Below are 14,404 nucleotides of genomic sequence, written 5' to 3' on the forward strand. Positions count from 1 at the left end.
TTTTGTGAATCTGAGCCGTGATTGGTCATTGTGAGCAGTTGTGATGTCATTTTCAGTCAAAAGAAGACAAAATGGCCGCTCCCAGAGATGGCTACAAACAAGTGGATTAACATTTAATCCACAAACTCAATATTTATCAGAATGCCTTGTTTCAACTAGTGGGCTTGCATAAAATATATTCTTGAAAAAAAATGTTTGTGTTGACTTCCCCTTTTAAGTATTTGTTCCTTTACGAGTTGGTTTGGTACAGGAGTGAGGCTGTTCATGTCTGAATTAAGACGCAACAAAACACTGTCCTGCCGCATTGGTTGTCTTTAGCAAGGAAGACACCAGAAGAAATACATAAATATTAAAACCTATATTGTAACTCGTCAGACCCACGGCCTCCGAAGATAAAGTAGAACAACCTTTAAGAGTTATATTACCAACAACGTAGGTCACGACTAACACCGTGGCAGGGGGGCTCTCTGTCTGTCAGCTAAGCAATTCATCATCAGACTCGTCAATATTTTGAAAGATAACTGAAAAACTTAAATTTACCAGCTTTTAGTAACACAGTTTTTAACAGATCAAAATAATCATCAGTCTCAAAAGACTTAATTATGCAAAAAGTCAAATAAATAACATGCCACCAAAACATTGCTTGGTTCAGAATATAATCAAAGTAGAAAAAATAGTCACATGCAGGCTTCACTTGAATAAACTATTAATGAGTTCCTAAATTGGAATGACTCAGGAACTTTATTGTCTTGTACATAGACAAACAATCTTGTGCATTCGTCAACGAGAAAAAAGTCACTGTTAATCTTTTTGTGAATTAAAATGATATAGTGGGTCTGTTGCCCACAAGTGACCTACAATGTGCAATAATGCTACTTATACTGCGCTGTGTTCGCCTTGACTTTATTCAATGCAGTGAGCCTCGTAAACTCACCATAGTGTCCCAATTGCTTGTTCTTCAAATGTCAGATTAAGTTGGTTATGTTGAAACTTTTGGCCATGCTCCCTGCGCAAGGTACCCTTTCATGGCATATGCAGTATTACAAGACGCAAACTCCACACACACAGCAGACAATGCTATGTTCACACCAACTGCGGTGGTCGGAATATTCGATCAAAGCCTTTTATTGCCGAGCAAGACATCCGATCACCCGCAGCTCATGCTTCCCAGCCTTGTGTTGAGTCCCTCCCCTCTGCAGAGGTGCGGCTGCGTTAGGGAGCCTTTCTGGCGGCGCGTTTCAATTGGAGCCAATGTAGCTCACACGGGCAGGTGCGGTTGCGAGCAGGGCAGCGTGGGTGATACTTTTGGACGGAGGGACGTCGTCGCGTATTAAACAAATCAACTTGTTTGCCATTTCGTTTCGCTGCAGCCACACATCAGCTCACAAAATTTTTCACAAAAAACGGCCGATATATATGTCGCCCGCGGTAGTAGAAAGAAGCATTTCAAAAGAAGAGGGCAGCTTTGAATCTCATAAATGTGAATAAGTTGGTTTGCCTTAGCAACTGAGGATGAGTAGAGAAGAGGGATGTCTTGTTTTGTGTTGATAAAGTCAGTTAATCTAACACACGACGTGATGATAACTGAACTGCTTCTTACAGTAGAACAGAGCATAACACTCGCCCGAGCCAATCACATTCGCGTGCACTTCAGGGACCACTCGGAAAACATAAGCTCTAAGAATATTAAGAATGCCTTTATTGATCCCACAGTGGGGAAATTTTCAGTGTTACAGCAGCAAAGATATAGGTCACACAGGGACGGCGGCATAATGTAGCCATTAATGTATAACATTGACGTCAAACATTCAGGATCAAACCTATGTAAATATACGCAGTAACATGTGTATATACACATGTATGTACACACTAACATACATCTACATAAAAAGTATGAGGAACACTCATTTCGGCCTAAAATACTCTAAGTAAGTGACAGTGCTGCAGTGCTGTAGTGAAATGTAAGGAACAGCATTGGATAAAAATAAAACTAGACTAACAGTAGTGGGGAATGTTGAGTATTGCACGGTATTACAGTAGTGGGGAATATTGGGTATTGCACGATATGAGCTCAGGTGCAGGACTGCACAATTGCACTAATGTCCGCCAGTTTGTAGAGACTACACAATGTTCTTGTTAAAGAGTCTGACAGCAGCAGGCAAGAAGGAACGGCGGAATCTCTCCTTTGCACAGCGAGGGTGTAACAGTCTGTCACTGAAGGAGCTGTGGAGTGCTGTTAGGGTGCCCTGGAGGGGGTGGTCCGGGTTGTCCAGCATTGATGACAGCTTGGCCAACATCCTCCTGTCCCCCACCGAGTCCTCAGAGTCCAGGGAGCAGCCCAGGACAGAGCCGGCCCTCCTGACCAGTTTGTCCAGCCGCTTCTTGTCCCGGGCCGAGACGCCGCCTGCCCAGGTGACCACTCCCTGGAAGATGACCGATGCAACCACCGAGTCATAAAAGTTCCTGAGGAGTGTCCCCTGAACCCCAAAGGACCTCAGTCTCCTGAGTAGGAAGAGTCTGCTCTGACTCTTCCTATAGAGGGCGTCTGTGTTGTCGCTCCTGTCCAGTTTATTGTTCAGATGAACACCCAGGTACTTGTAAGTTGAGACTCTCTCAACATCTGTTCCCCGGATATTCACTGGTACAGGTGAAGAGTGCTGGCGCCTACCGAAATCCACCATCATTTCTTTGGATTTCTCCGCATTGATCAGGAGGCGATTCTGCTGGCACCAGTCAACAAAACCCTGAGTAAGTTCTCTGTACTCACGATCATCTCCGCCTGTGATGAGGCCGACAATCGCAGAGTCGTCAGAGAACTTCTGCAGGTGACAGGTAGGGGTGTTGTAGTTGAAGTCTGAGGTGTAGAGGGTGAACAGGAAGGGAGCCAAGACAGTTCCCTGTGGGGCCCCCGTGCTACAGAGGAGCACGTCAGACACACAGTCCTGTGTCCTCACATACTGTGGCCGGTTTGTGAGGTAGTCCTGGATCCACGTGGTGAGGTGGTGGGCCACCCCCGCCCGCTCTAGCTTGTCTCCCAGTAGGGTGGGCTGGATGGTGTTGAAAGCACTGGAGAAATCAAAGAACATGATCCTCACAGTGCTCCCCGCCTTCTCCAGGTGGGAGAGTGAAGTGTGGAGGAGGTAGATGATGGCATCATCCACACTGATGCCAGGCTGATATGCGAACTGGAGTGGGTCCATTGAGGAGCTCACCAGGGGGCGCAGGTGGACAATCAATCAATCAATCAATCACATTTTATTTATATAGCACTTTTCATACATAAAAATGCAACTCAAAGTGCTTTAAAACATTCAAAGCAAAACATAGAATTATCTTCAATCAAAAGAAAAGATAAATTATTTAAAAGTTGTTGAAAGCCAAACTAAAAAGGTGTGTCTTGAGCTTCCTCTTAAAAATATCAACAGTCTCTGCAGACCTGACGTCCTCTGGCAGGCTATTCCAAAGGTGAGGACCAAAACGGCTAAATGCAGCCTCGCCATGCATTTTGGTCCTCACCCTTGGAATAAATAAAAGGCCGGCGCCAGAGGACCTCAGGATCCGCGAGGGCTGGTATGATAAAAGCAAATCAGATAAATAAGATGGCCCAAGACCATTAACACATTTATAAACTAGTAAAAGTACTTTAAAATCGATCCTGAAACACACAGGGAGCCAATGCAGCAATTTCAAAACTGGCGTAATGTGCTCCCGCCCTCTGGTTCTCGTCAGCACCCGAGCGGCTGAATTCTGCAGTAGTTGCAGTGGTGAAATGCTCTTTTTCGGGAGGCCAGAGAGCAGGGCATTACAGTAATCTAAACGACAGGAAATAAAGGCATGCATCAGCACTTCCGTGTTAGCCTGAGAGAGAAACGGGCGGACTCTGGCGATATTCTTAAGGTGATAAAAACCAATCATGGTTACATTTTTAATATGAGGAATAAAACTGAGCTCAGAGTCAAAAATGACGCCAAGGTTCTTCACACAATGTGAGGGATTAAAAATGTGTCGTTTTGGTAAAAGCTTCTCTCTCTGACCTTCGGGGCCGATAACTAAAACCTCAGTCTTGTCCTGATTGAGCTGTAGGAAATTATCTGCCATCCATGACTTGATATCTAAAATGCAATTTAAAAGGGTATCAATGGGTCCTGTGTCATCAAGGACAAGGACCAGTCTCTCCAGGGTCTTCATCAGGTGAGACGTCAGCACCACTGGTCTGAAGCTGTTGAACTCCTTCGGGTGGGGGGGGGTCTTTGGCACCGGGACCAGGCAGGATGTTTTCCATAGCTGGGGGACCCTGCCCAGCTTCAGGCTCAGGTTGAACATGTGCTGGACAATTCCACACAGCTGGTCTGCGCAGGATTTGAGGATTTGGCTGATGCCATCTGGACCCGCTGCCTTCCTCGCCTTCATCTTCTTCAGCTGGTTCTTCACCTGAGATGTTGTGAAGGCCAAGGCTGGGCAGGAGGAAGTGGTGGCTATCTGGTGTAGCTGGGAGCTGGAGACTGTGGAGAAAAGGGGGGAGGGGGTGACACACCCAGCAGGAGGAGTAGGTGGAGGCTGCAGCAGGAGAGACTGAGTGGGGGCAAGCATCTGATCGAACCTATTGAAAAAGAGGTTCAGCTCATTTGCCCACTGCAGGTCCCCCCCAGTCCGGGTCTTGGGTTGTCCGTGGCCTGAGATGGTCTTCAGGCCCCTCCAGACTCCCCTGGCATTATTCTGCAGCAGCTGCTCCTCCATCCTCTTCCTGTAGGACCTTTTCCCCTCTCTGATCCTCCTCCTCAGCTGGCGCTGTACAGTCTTCCGCTCCTCTATGTTGCCTGACGCAAAAGCCCTCCTCTTCTCCTTCAGGAGAGCTTTTATGTCTGGTGTGATCCAGGGTTTGTTGTTGGAGAAACACCTTACTGTCCTGGTGGGTATGGTGTTCTCCATGCAGAAATTAATTAGTCTTAACAGTGTCCGTTAGACTACTAATGTCTTCCTCGTGAGCATCGCTGAATACTTCCCACACAGTTGTACTGAAGCAGTCCTTTAAGGCCTCCTCGGCCTCTCCAGACCATCTCTGAACCGTGCAGGTCACAGCTGGCTGACTGCGGACCAGAGATTTGTACACAGACTGGAAGCCACCCGGTTGTGATCAGCTTTGCCCAGCGGGGGGAGGGGCAGTGATGTGTATGCCTCCTTGGTGTTGGCATAGAAAAGGTCCAGTGTTTTATTGTCTCTGGTGTGGCAGGTGACATACTGTGAATGAAGGCAGAGAGGAGGAAGGGGAGGCATGATTGAAGTCACCAGAGATGAGTATCAGGGCATTTGGGTGCTGTGTTTGTCGCCTGCTCACTGCTGCAGTCAAGACATCACAGGCTGTGTTGCCGCTGGCAGCTGGTGGGACGTGGACGGTCACCGCGATCACATGACTAAACTCTCGCGGGATGTAGAATGGCCTCATGCCAACAGCTAGCAGCTCAATATCCCTGCTGCAAAGCTGCTCCTTAATCGTGATGTGCCCAGGACTACACCATCTCTCGTTCACAAACACAGCCAGCCCTCCTCCTTTCCTCTTTCCACTCTCCAGCGTCCTGTCCGCGCGTATGATTTGAAAGCCGTCCAAATCTACGGCCGCGTCAGCGCTGTTAGCCACGACTCCGTGAATAACATCAGGCTAGCCTCCCGGAAGTCCCTCTCATGCCGGGTAAGCGCCGCTAGCTCGTCCATCTTGTTGGGGAGCGATCTAACATTCCCCATGATAACAGATGGGAGGACGGGATGGTATCGTCTCCTCCTTTCACGGCGTTTAACCCCCGCACGAGATCCCCGTATCTTCCTCCTCAGCTCACGGGGGATATCGGGTTTCGCTCCGGGAGCCGGCGCAGGGTTAGCACGGAGTGCTAACAGCTGATTTCGGCTGTAAACAATGGGGGCGCGGCTCCGAGCCAAGTCGCCGGACACAATCGCGCAAAAAATAGCCACCAGCAGCAGCAAGAATACCGCAGTTTGGGTGTCCATTGCTACGCAAGTTACGACTATCAACTATATGAAAAAGGTATGAGGTAGAGTAATAGTAAGGAACAAAAACACGCGAAAAGGCTCACCGATGAGCCGGAGCTACTGTAGCGGGCTGCCACTCGCGTGGCGCCGGAAGAGGGCCACATACTGTATGAATGTGTACATTACACACACACACACACACACACACACCCCCACACCCCCACACACACACACACACACCCACCCCCACACACCCCCGCACACACACACACACACACCCACACACACACACACACACACTTCGTTTGCACACGTTTGAAATAGTTCTGTCACTGTTCTGAGGCCCTTTTGCGTTTTTGTTTTTGCAATGAATAAAAATACTGTCTACTACAGAAAGGATGTTAATAGTTTTAATTTAAAAATTTTAATCTCAGTCTCTTAACATAGGGAAAACATCACTTCCTCTCGCCTGTTCCCTCACTCAAATCTGCCCCCCAAACAACAACTCAATCGAGCTATACTATGGATACAAAAACTTCACACGGAAATCGTCATTTCACTTTGTTTAGTCTAATATTTTACGTATGTTTATTTGTTACCAGAGATGGGCATTCCGTTCGCAAGAACGGAGGACGACATGTCTTTTAAAAAGGAAAGATTAAGCAAGAACGGAAGTGGGTTTTCATCTGTCCCTGTATTCGTCCCTAACCGGGTCTGGTAACGATTGACATGCTATGTTGGGTACTTTTAGAAGGAAGGACCACTGTTCTCTTCTGCGATACCACAGAGCCGCCTTTCTTATTCTTGTACGTTCCCTGCAAAAAATTTTACTCACAGGAATTGTCTGCCATCTAGTGGTTCAACACATGGATTACGCCACAGGACGCCCATTTCACTAGCCGGATTTACATGGAGACTTTTGTCATTCTGATTGAAATCATTCTGAATGAAGACCTCTGGTCACCTGTTGACATGTGACGTGATCTTTCCTGATTCACCGTGCACATGCTCCACCCTGTTAATCAGATCAGCTGTGTTACAGCCGTGTGACATGCGGAGGTTGACGTAAACATTGCGTGATTTATCAAGATGGAGTTCATTCAACTACAGTGTTAAGCACAGTACTTTTCAATTGTTTTAACACTTTTATTAAAGCAGCATCTTGATGAAAAACAAGTTACATGTACTTTAAAACATGTTCTCATGTCACAGACGAGAACTGGTAAGACGCCGTCATTTTAAACTGCGTATAAGACATCACTATGCATTCATATCAAGACAGAGCATGCGAGATTGCACGCAGCTTGGCTATTCCGATTGAACTGTTTACATGACACTCGTTTGGATTGGCAAAAGTGATATATCGCCCCTTTGAATCTAAATAAAATTCCATTGGGATTAGGCCCTTTTCTTCTGATTGAGGTGTTTATATGGAGCATTTTCATTCTGTTTGGTCATTCGGATCCTTTCAAATCGGCATACATGGCTCCATGTAAACTCGGCTACTGACGAGGAAAAAGGTGGATCGCAAATTAGTTTTGTTTATGTAACATTTAGTACATACCTGACGGAATGTAAGGATGGAAGCGCTTGAAAGGACGAGGACGGACGTGGTTGGAGGACAATTATTTTTATGAGTAAGGACAGAGCGACGGGGACAGAAGGGTGCCCAGGTCGCGGGCAGAGGACGGACAGACAAAAAGGTTAAAGTCCCCAACTCTGCATATACTACAATCATCCTTGGTGCGTTTACTGATGCAGTCTTCTCACTGCTCAAATGATAGACAAAAAATTAATTGATCACTGCTCATCTCATCAGCACACTTGTCTTAACCCGACAGTTCCAAGAAAATCTTTGACTACTAACTGAGCATGCGAAAGGTTTCTCACCAGTGTGTGTTTTCCTGAGTATTTTCAAGTCCTTCTCCTGCTCTTTTTTGGCGCCGGTCTCATGTCCTTCCTCTTTCATGCAAGGGTATTCTGGCTCCTCCTCTTTTTTAATATAAAGGGACAGCCGCTCCTCTTCCTCTTTAAAGTGGGAGACCACTTCATCCTCCTCTTCCGCTTTAAAGTGTGGTGGTTCTGACTCCTGCCGCTGAGAACTAAAGTCTTCACTGATACCTGTAAGATATTTGAAGACAAACACACATGGTAATATGTTTCATATTAGTAATGAAAGTTATTAAAAGAGCCACACTAAGTAAGATTACTTCTTCCTGTTTAATTAGCAAATTCACTCACAGATGGATTTTTTTGGGGGGGAGCCTATCTTTTGTTGTGGAAAGACTTGCACCTTCTCGAGTAGTGGCACAGTTAGAAGTGGTACTGGCCTAGTACATTCATGATATAATACCAGAGGTTTTAGTTATACTAGAGTGTTGTTTTAATGTTTAATTGAAGCACCTTTAAGAAATTATTGGGCAGCCTCAGAGGTAAGAGCGGCTTGTCCGGTTACTGGGGGGTCCACTGTTGGATTCCTACTCTGTCTGAGTCATGTGTCGTTGTGTCCTTGGGCAAGACACTTCATCTACCCTGCACTGGAGCCACTGACACTGGTGTACTGCTGGGTGTGAATGTTTGGTGGTGGTCGAAAGGGTCGTAGGTGCTCACTGAGCAGCCACGCTTCAGCTGTGGCTACAGAATGTAGTTCTGAGTATGAATGCATGAGTGCATGAATAATGTATCCATTGTGGCATTGGTTCGATTTTACTCAACTTGAGCGACAAGGGGGTGAGGCAAATATGTGTGCAAATTGCCTGATGGCTTGAAGTCAGCACGTCCCATCCCAAGTCCAGCGCCTAGTCGCCCCTATTTACACGTTTGCAATGATTTTACAATCATACTCATTGTTTTCTGTAGTATATTTATATTTTGAATTTGTGATGAATGAATAAATAAATATTTTTTATGTATTTTTTTAAACTGTACACCCTGCATTTATTTAACACTGACGTATTATATTTTGTAGTATGACCTTATATGTAAATAGTGTTGCACAGGATACCGGTACCAGGACCGTGCCCCTATTTTTCGGCGTCAAAAACGGCTCTATAACATTTTTTTAGCACCAGTACAGTGATCCCTCATTCATCGCGGTTAATGGGGGGACAGAGCCCAGCGCGATAGGTGAAAAACCGCAAAGTAGCGTCAGACATATTATTATTATTATTATTATTATTATTATTATGATTATTATTATTATTTTGTATGATATTTATTGTACAGTTTTATTTTGGGGGGATTTGCGCCACTGTTACGAACCCCGACATGGTTCCCACACTTCTAAATACTTGTTAAACAATCAATTTAACTTTAAAAATGCAAAATGAAGAATAAATACCAAGCTCCAGGCTGTGAGAAGAATTGAGCTTCAAACACAGCAGCTGACGATCACGACGGAACGTTCGCTAAAAACTACGTTAACATTTTAATTTTTATCATAAAATTGACTTAACTAGAATGCCATAGTGTAATTTATCCAATCCTGCACTTTATAACGCTTGTCGTCGTGAAAAGTGAAAGTAAAACGGCTGCTTCTTCTTCTCCTCCTCCTTCTACTTTATTTCAAAAACGAAGAAGAAGCATGGCCGCCGGCTAGGGATCATGCATTAACTTTATCTTTGCACAATAACATCAATAAAGTTATGAATGCTTCTGAAAAATCTGCGATGTACCGAGGGCGCGAAAGTTGAAGTGCGAAGTAGCGAGGGATCACTGTATTTAAAAAAAAAAAAAAAAAAAAAAGAAAAAAACCCACACGTGCTCACCAACTCAGTCTGAAAGTCATGTATGTATACAGGCATAGCCGCCTGTCTACCGACACGTGTGAACTGTGAAACGCCTTTAAGTGGCACACATCCTACGTGTGATGGCCTGAAAGCATTGAAGCGCTGGCTGCAGCTTCACTCGTAGTTTTAAAATCATGACGCGCGAAGTGGAACTTTTTTGCTTACATGGCCGACAGCCATGGCAAGCCAACCAACATGACAAAAGAAGACCATCTATAGAGCTTGTTTTAAAACTACCGTGGCTTGAGGTCGGAACATGTCCAATCTGACCAAGCATCTCATTGAGAGTTATACCTCCAGTTTAAACAGCAACAGGTTGTGATGCATTTCTAACACTTTGGGAGTGGATTAGAGAAGTAGACACACACGCACACAGACAAGCAACATTACGTTGAGTGAGTCATTATCAATTAAATGAACATATTTGCTTGACCCCAAGGGTGCAAATGTATTGTCAATATCAACAATAGATGACAAGAAATGCAGTCATATAGGTTAAGAATATGGCATGTAATGTAAAAACCTACAGTGAATAAGTATATATGTGTACAGACATTGACATGTACAGTAGACATTATGCTTATATAAACTAGGGGTGTCAAATTAATGCATACATTTGCGATCAATTATTTACAGTCATAGTCACAGTTAAAGCGTTAATTTTTTAAATTGCATTAATCTAATTTTTAATCTCTAACTTTACTGTTTCTGTATGATGATGAGATCCATTTTGATGCATGGAGCCTGTGCTTGAGTTGTTGGGGGTGTAAAAAACAATGGTCAATGACACACCCTGAAGTGGACACTGATTGACTGTCATTGTGTTTGTCATAACCTGATAGCCTCCTAACTGGGATGGCAAGTTCAGAAGCAGAGATAAGACGTGAAAATGGAGGAGCATGTGAGAGTTGTTGGTCTGATGAATGGTAAATTTAAAAAACGTCCTAACAGCATTATTGATAAAGGCAGAGTGATATGCCTTCTTTGTAAGAAGGACTTTGCTTATTACCAAGTAATTCAAGCCTACCACATACAGTAAATGCAAAGTAACCAGCGCGAGACTAGAGCCACAGCTAATGATAGCAAAGAAGAAGCTAATGTAGCGAGCCACTGCAAAGCTCTTTGCCAAACTAAACTCGAGAACAGCCCACGTATGAGCAAGTCTGCAACCGACAGGCGGACGACTGTTCTTGCCAAGTGAATAGTGATGAACTCCAGGCCGATCAACATAGTTGAAGACAAGGGGTTCGTTGCGGTGTTTCAAACAGCGTCCAATGACCCATCATACGAACCACCATGTAGGACTGCAGTGATGACTAAAATCAGCAAGATGTATGACGGTGAAAAGAAAAGCAAGCTTGCTGTTTGGGGCGGGGGACTTTGGACAAATTTGGTATAACTGCAGATCACTGGACCTCAACTCGCAACGACGGTTATTTGGGGATGACTGGACACTTTATCAATGGTGAGTAGAACTTCAAGTCATTTTGCACTGACTGCCGTGAAAACAGAAACCAGGACTTGGCTGGTAAATGCGAAAAACTGTTCCTCAAAGTTGCAAATGACTGGGAAATTGAAAAAAAAGACATACACCATACATACGGATACATGCATATAGACAATGGGGGGAGGAGGGGGACTTCTCTCAGCAATTTTTAAGTGAGATTAAAAAATACATTAATTAAATCAATTAATTACAGATCATAACTAATTAATCTCTCATTTTTTTAATCTATTGACAGCCCAAATATAAATGTATAAATATAGGCATTGAACTCATTATTTTAAAAAAATGTCGTTCTTAAAATCAGAATTGGTTAATTCCAGAGCTGGGCACTTGACCCTTTTTTGCCGGTCATTCTCCCGCCCTCTGGCCGCGACCTCAGTACGCTTCCAGCCTCGACCCTTCCAGCCTTATTCATAAAAGTTTTCAAAGAGCCGATGTGCGCATTAGCCAATAGCATCAAATTCACTTGATAAAATCCAACACCAAGAACAGACATGTCATTTAAAACTTAAATGACAAACAATTTAAAATAAATTAGAGGCAACAACAGGCGGAATGGTATGCTTACATTACATTACACAACCTGTAGTAAACTTTCAGTCGCCGACATACAGAGAGCTAAAACATGTCCAGGGGGTGAAATTAAGCCATTCTATTCACCAAATGCGAGTGATTTTTGTATTTGTTTAGTAATTTATGAAGACCAGTGGTCTTAAAAAAATAAAATAAAGTCCATCATATGTTTTTTGTGTCGAAGCTTTTAATAAAATATTGTGGAGAAGAGACGAGATGTGATTGCTCTGATTGAAAATCAATTTGAACAGACCAACATGTGGAACATTAATTCTAAAAAATGACAATTTTATAGTACGTTTTATATTACAATTGTATATCTTTCTTTCTGATAAAACCCCATGTCCATGGTTAATAAATAAATAAAATGTATTAAATTGTAATTACTCTCATAAAATATTTAACTAACAAATTAAGGCATAAAGGCAGTGCATTATATAAATTAAATAATATATTGAAACACGCTTTTGTGAAACATTTTATCAGCCCACCATATCTAATCCTATCCTAGATGATATAATGAGTCTCAATAATTTTTTCTTGTTATGTCCATTAAATGTTTCATGTATAGTTTCAAAACACAAACCCTTTTAATAATAAGAACAAGTAAACTAAAGCAATGATATTCAAATTAAAATGATCATTTTAATTAAAATACTGTACCTTCTCCCTCCACTAACAACAGAAGTCTAGTGCTACTGGCTCAGAGAGGGTGACACAACCAACTCAGAAGCAACCTACTCTCCAAGATTTCTTTCAACAGCATATGACGTACGCAAAGGACATCAAAGATGCTAAAAGGCTCAACCGGGCAGTTGCAGAGTTTATCAGTATGCATCAAGTGCCAATATATTCAGTAGAGAAAGCTATTAAAGTTATTGTTCCCAAAGTCTGTTTTGAAATAAAGGAAAATATTCTAATAGGGTTGCGTCAGGAAGGGCATCCGGTGTTACGGTTCAACTGGCTTCCAGATTAACTGGCTCCCGATTCCAGATGTGGTCGTTGGGGCAATATCAAAAAGTAATTTTGTGTTTCTTCTCTGCAGATTCGTCACAAGCTACATGGAAATTGTTCAAGTGCATACCTGTTAAAATCCTCAATAAACACGTGATACCAAACGAATTGTTTACAACTCCCGATTCGTGGCTATAAGTAATTATAGACAGAGTAAAAATGTAAACAAACAAAAAAAATTAAAAAGAGGGCGGTACTTGAACCCATGCCGCGGTGAAGAATAAAGCAACACATGCTTCCAGCACCGCTGCCTAACCACTGCGCCACTATCAGAGGCACACAATTAATAAGTACTCCGGCGAGGTGGCACAAATTAATCTGGTGTTAAATGTATACGCCCATGTCAACTGGCTACTGGGAAGCAATTTGACATGGTCGCGATTGTGTTGCTTTTCACTTTTCACCTAAATTAAAGTTCGTAGCTGACACTCCCGCGGACACGGATGCGCCGAAATCACTGATGAGTGATGAATACGTGCGTGGATGTACAAATAAGTGATATCAAAGAGAAGCATCAACATGTTTGAAGTGATGCTGTGATCTGCTCCATGAAAAGGAAGATACGCATAACTGCTGTCTGTCGTCTGATCGCACTGTTTTCCAACTCATTCTTAAATAAGCACGCGGAATAGAACATGTGGACTTGTCGTCGTGGGCAACAGCAACATTCTTATTTTCATTATTCAACCATTTTGCAGCGAGAATAGTGTAAAAGTTTTTCGTGGACAACAGAGAGTAAAAACTAGAAGTGACCAAACCTGCTTTGCTTGAGCCAACTTGGAGACTTGTTGAAAACGGCGTCGTGGTCTTTTTTTGCTCCACAAAATTCTTCCTCGTACTCTGCTGTGCTTCTTGCACACATTTACCCACTATAATCACAAAACTTTACACCCACACTTAATCAACGGTGAGCGATGTGTTGATCACAAACGCGATTCTTTGTTAGCGACTAGCAAGATAGGCTAAGTAAGCAAAGATAGGCCCAGAAGCTTGAGCGAATGATGTTATAGTCCAATAAAGTGATGATGGGCGTCCTGCGTTGAGGCTAAAACGGGTTGAGTTGTTATTCGAGAAGGGTTCGTTTTGTAATGGTTTTAGTTAGTTTTTGTTTTTTTTAAGTGAGCCGCGTGTCGTAATTCGGCGTGTGGAGATATACAGCTGCAGCGAACAATGTACGTGTATATATATATATATATATATATATATATATATATACATATATATATATATATGTGTATACATATATATATATATATGTGTATACATATATATATATATATGTGTATACATATATATATATATGTATACATATATATATATATATGTGTATACATATATATGTATACATATATATATATATGTATACATATATATGTATACATATATATATATGTATACATATATATATATATGTGTATACATATATATGTATACATGTATACATAAGTATATATATATATATATACATATGTATATATATATATACATATGTATATATATATATATATATATATGTGTGTGTACATATATATATATATAT

General features: G+C 42.7%; 1 protein-coding gene across 3 annotated transcripts in view; it reads right to left on the bottom strand.

The window, feature by feature from the left end:
- Nucleotides 1–14,404, bottom strand: part of LOC147132662 (uncharacterized) — a 62,018-nt gene that overhangs the window by 15,321 nt on the left and 32,293 nt on the right. For all 3 annotated transcript variants that reach the window (XM_086013912.1, XM_086013914.1, XM_086013913.1), the window contains exon 3: nt 7,873–8,103. In XM_086013912.1, coding sequence (XP_085870038.1) covers nt 7,873–8,103 — 231 coding nt within the window. The remainder of the gene's footprint in view (nt 1–7,872; nt 8,104–14,404) is intronic.

Source organism: Filicampus tigris, chromosome 18 (genome assembly GCF_054856515.1).
Source record: "Filicampus tigris isolate MCC_2025a chromosome 18, RoL_Ftig_1.0, whole genome shotgun sequence".
NCBI lineage: Eukaryota > Metazoa > Chordata > Actinopteri > Syngnathiformes > Syngnathidae > Filicampus > Filicampus tigris.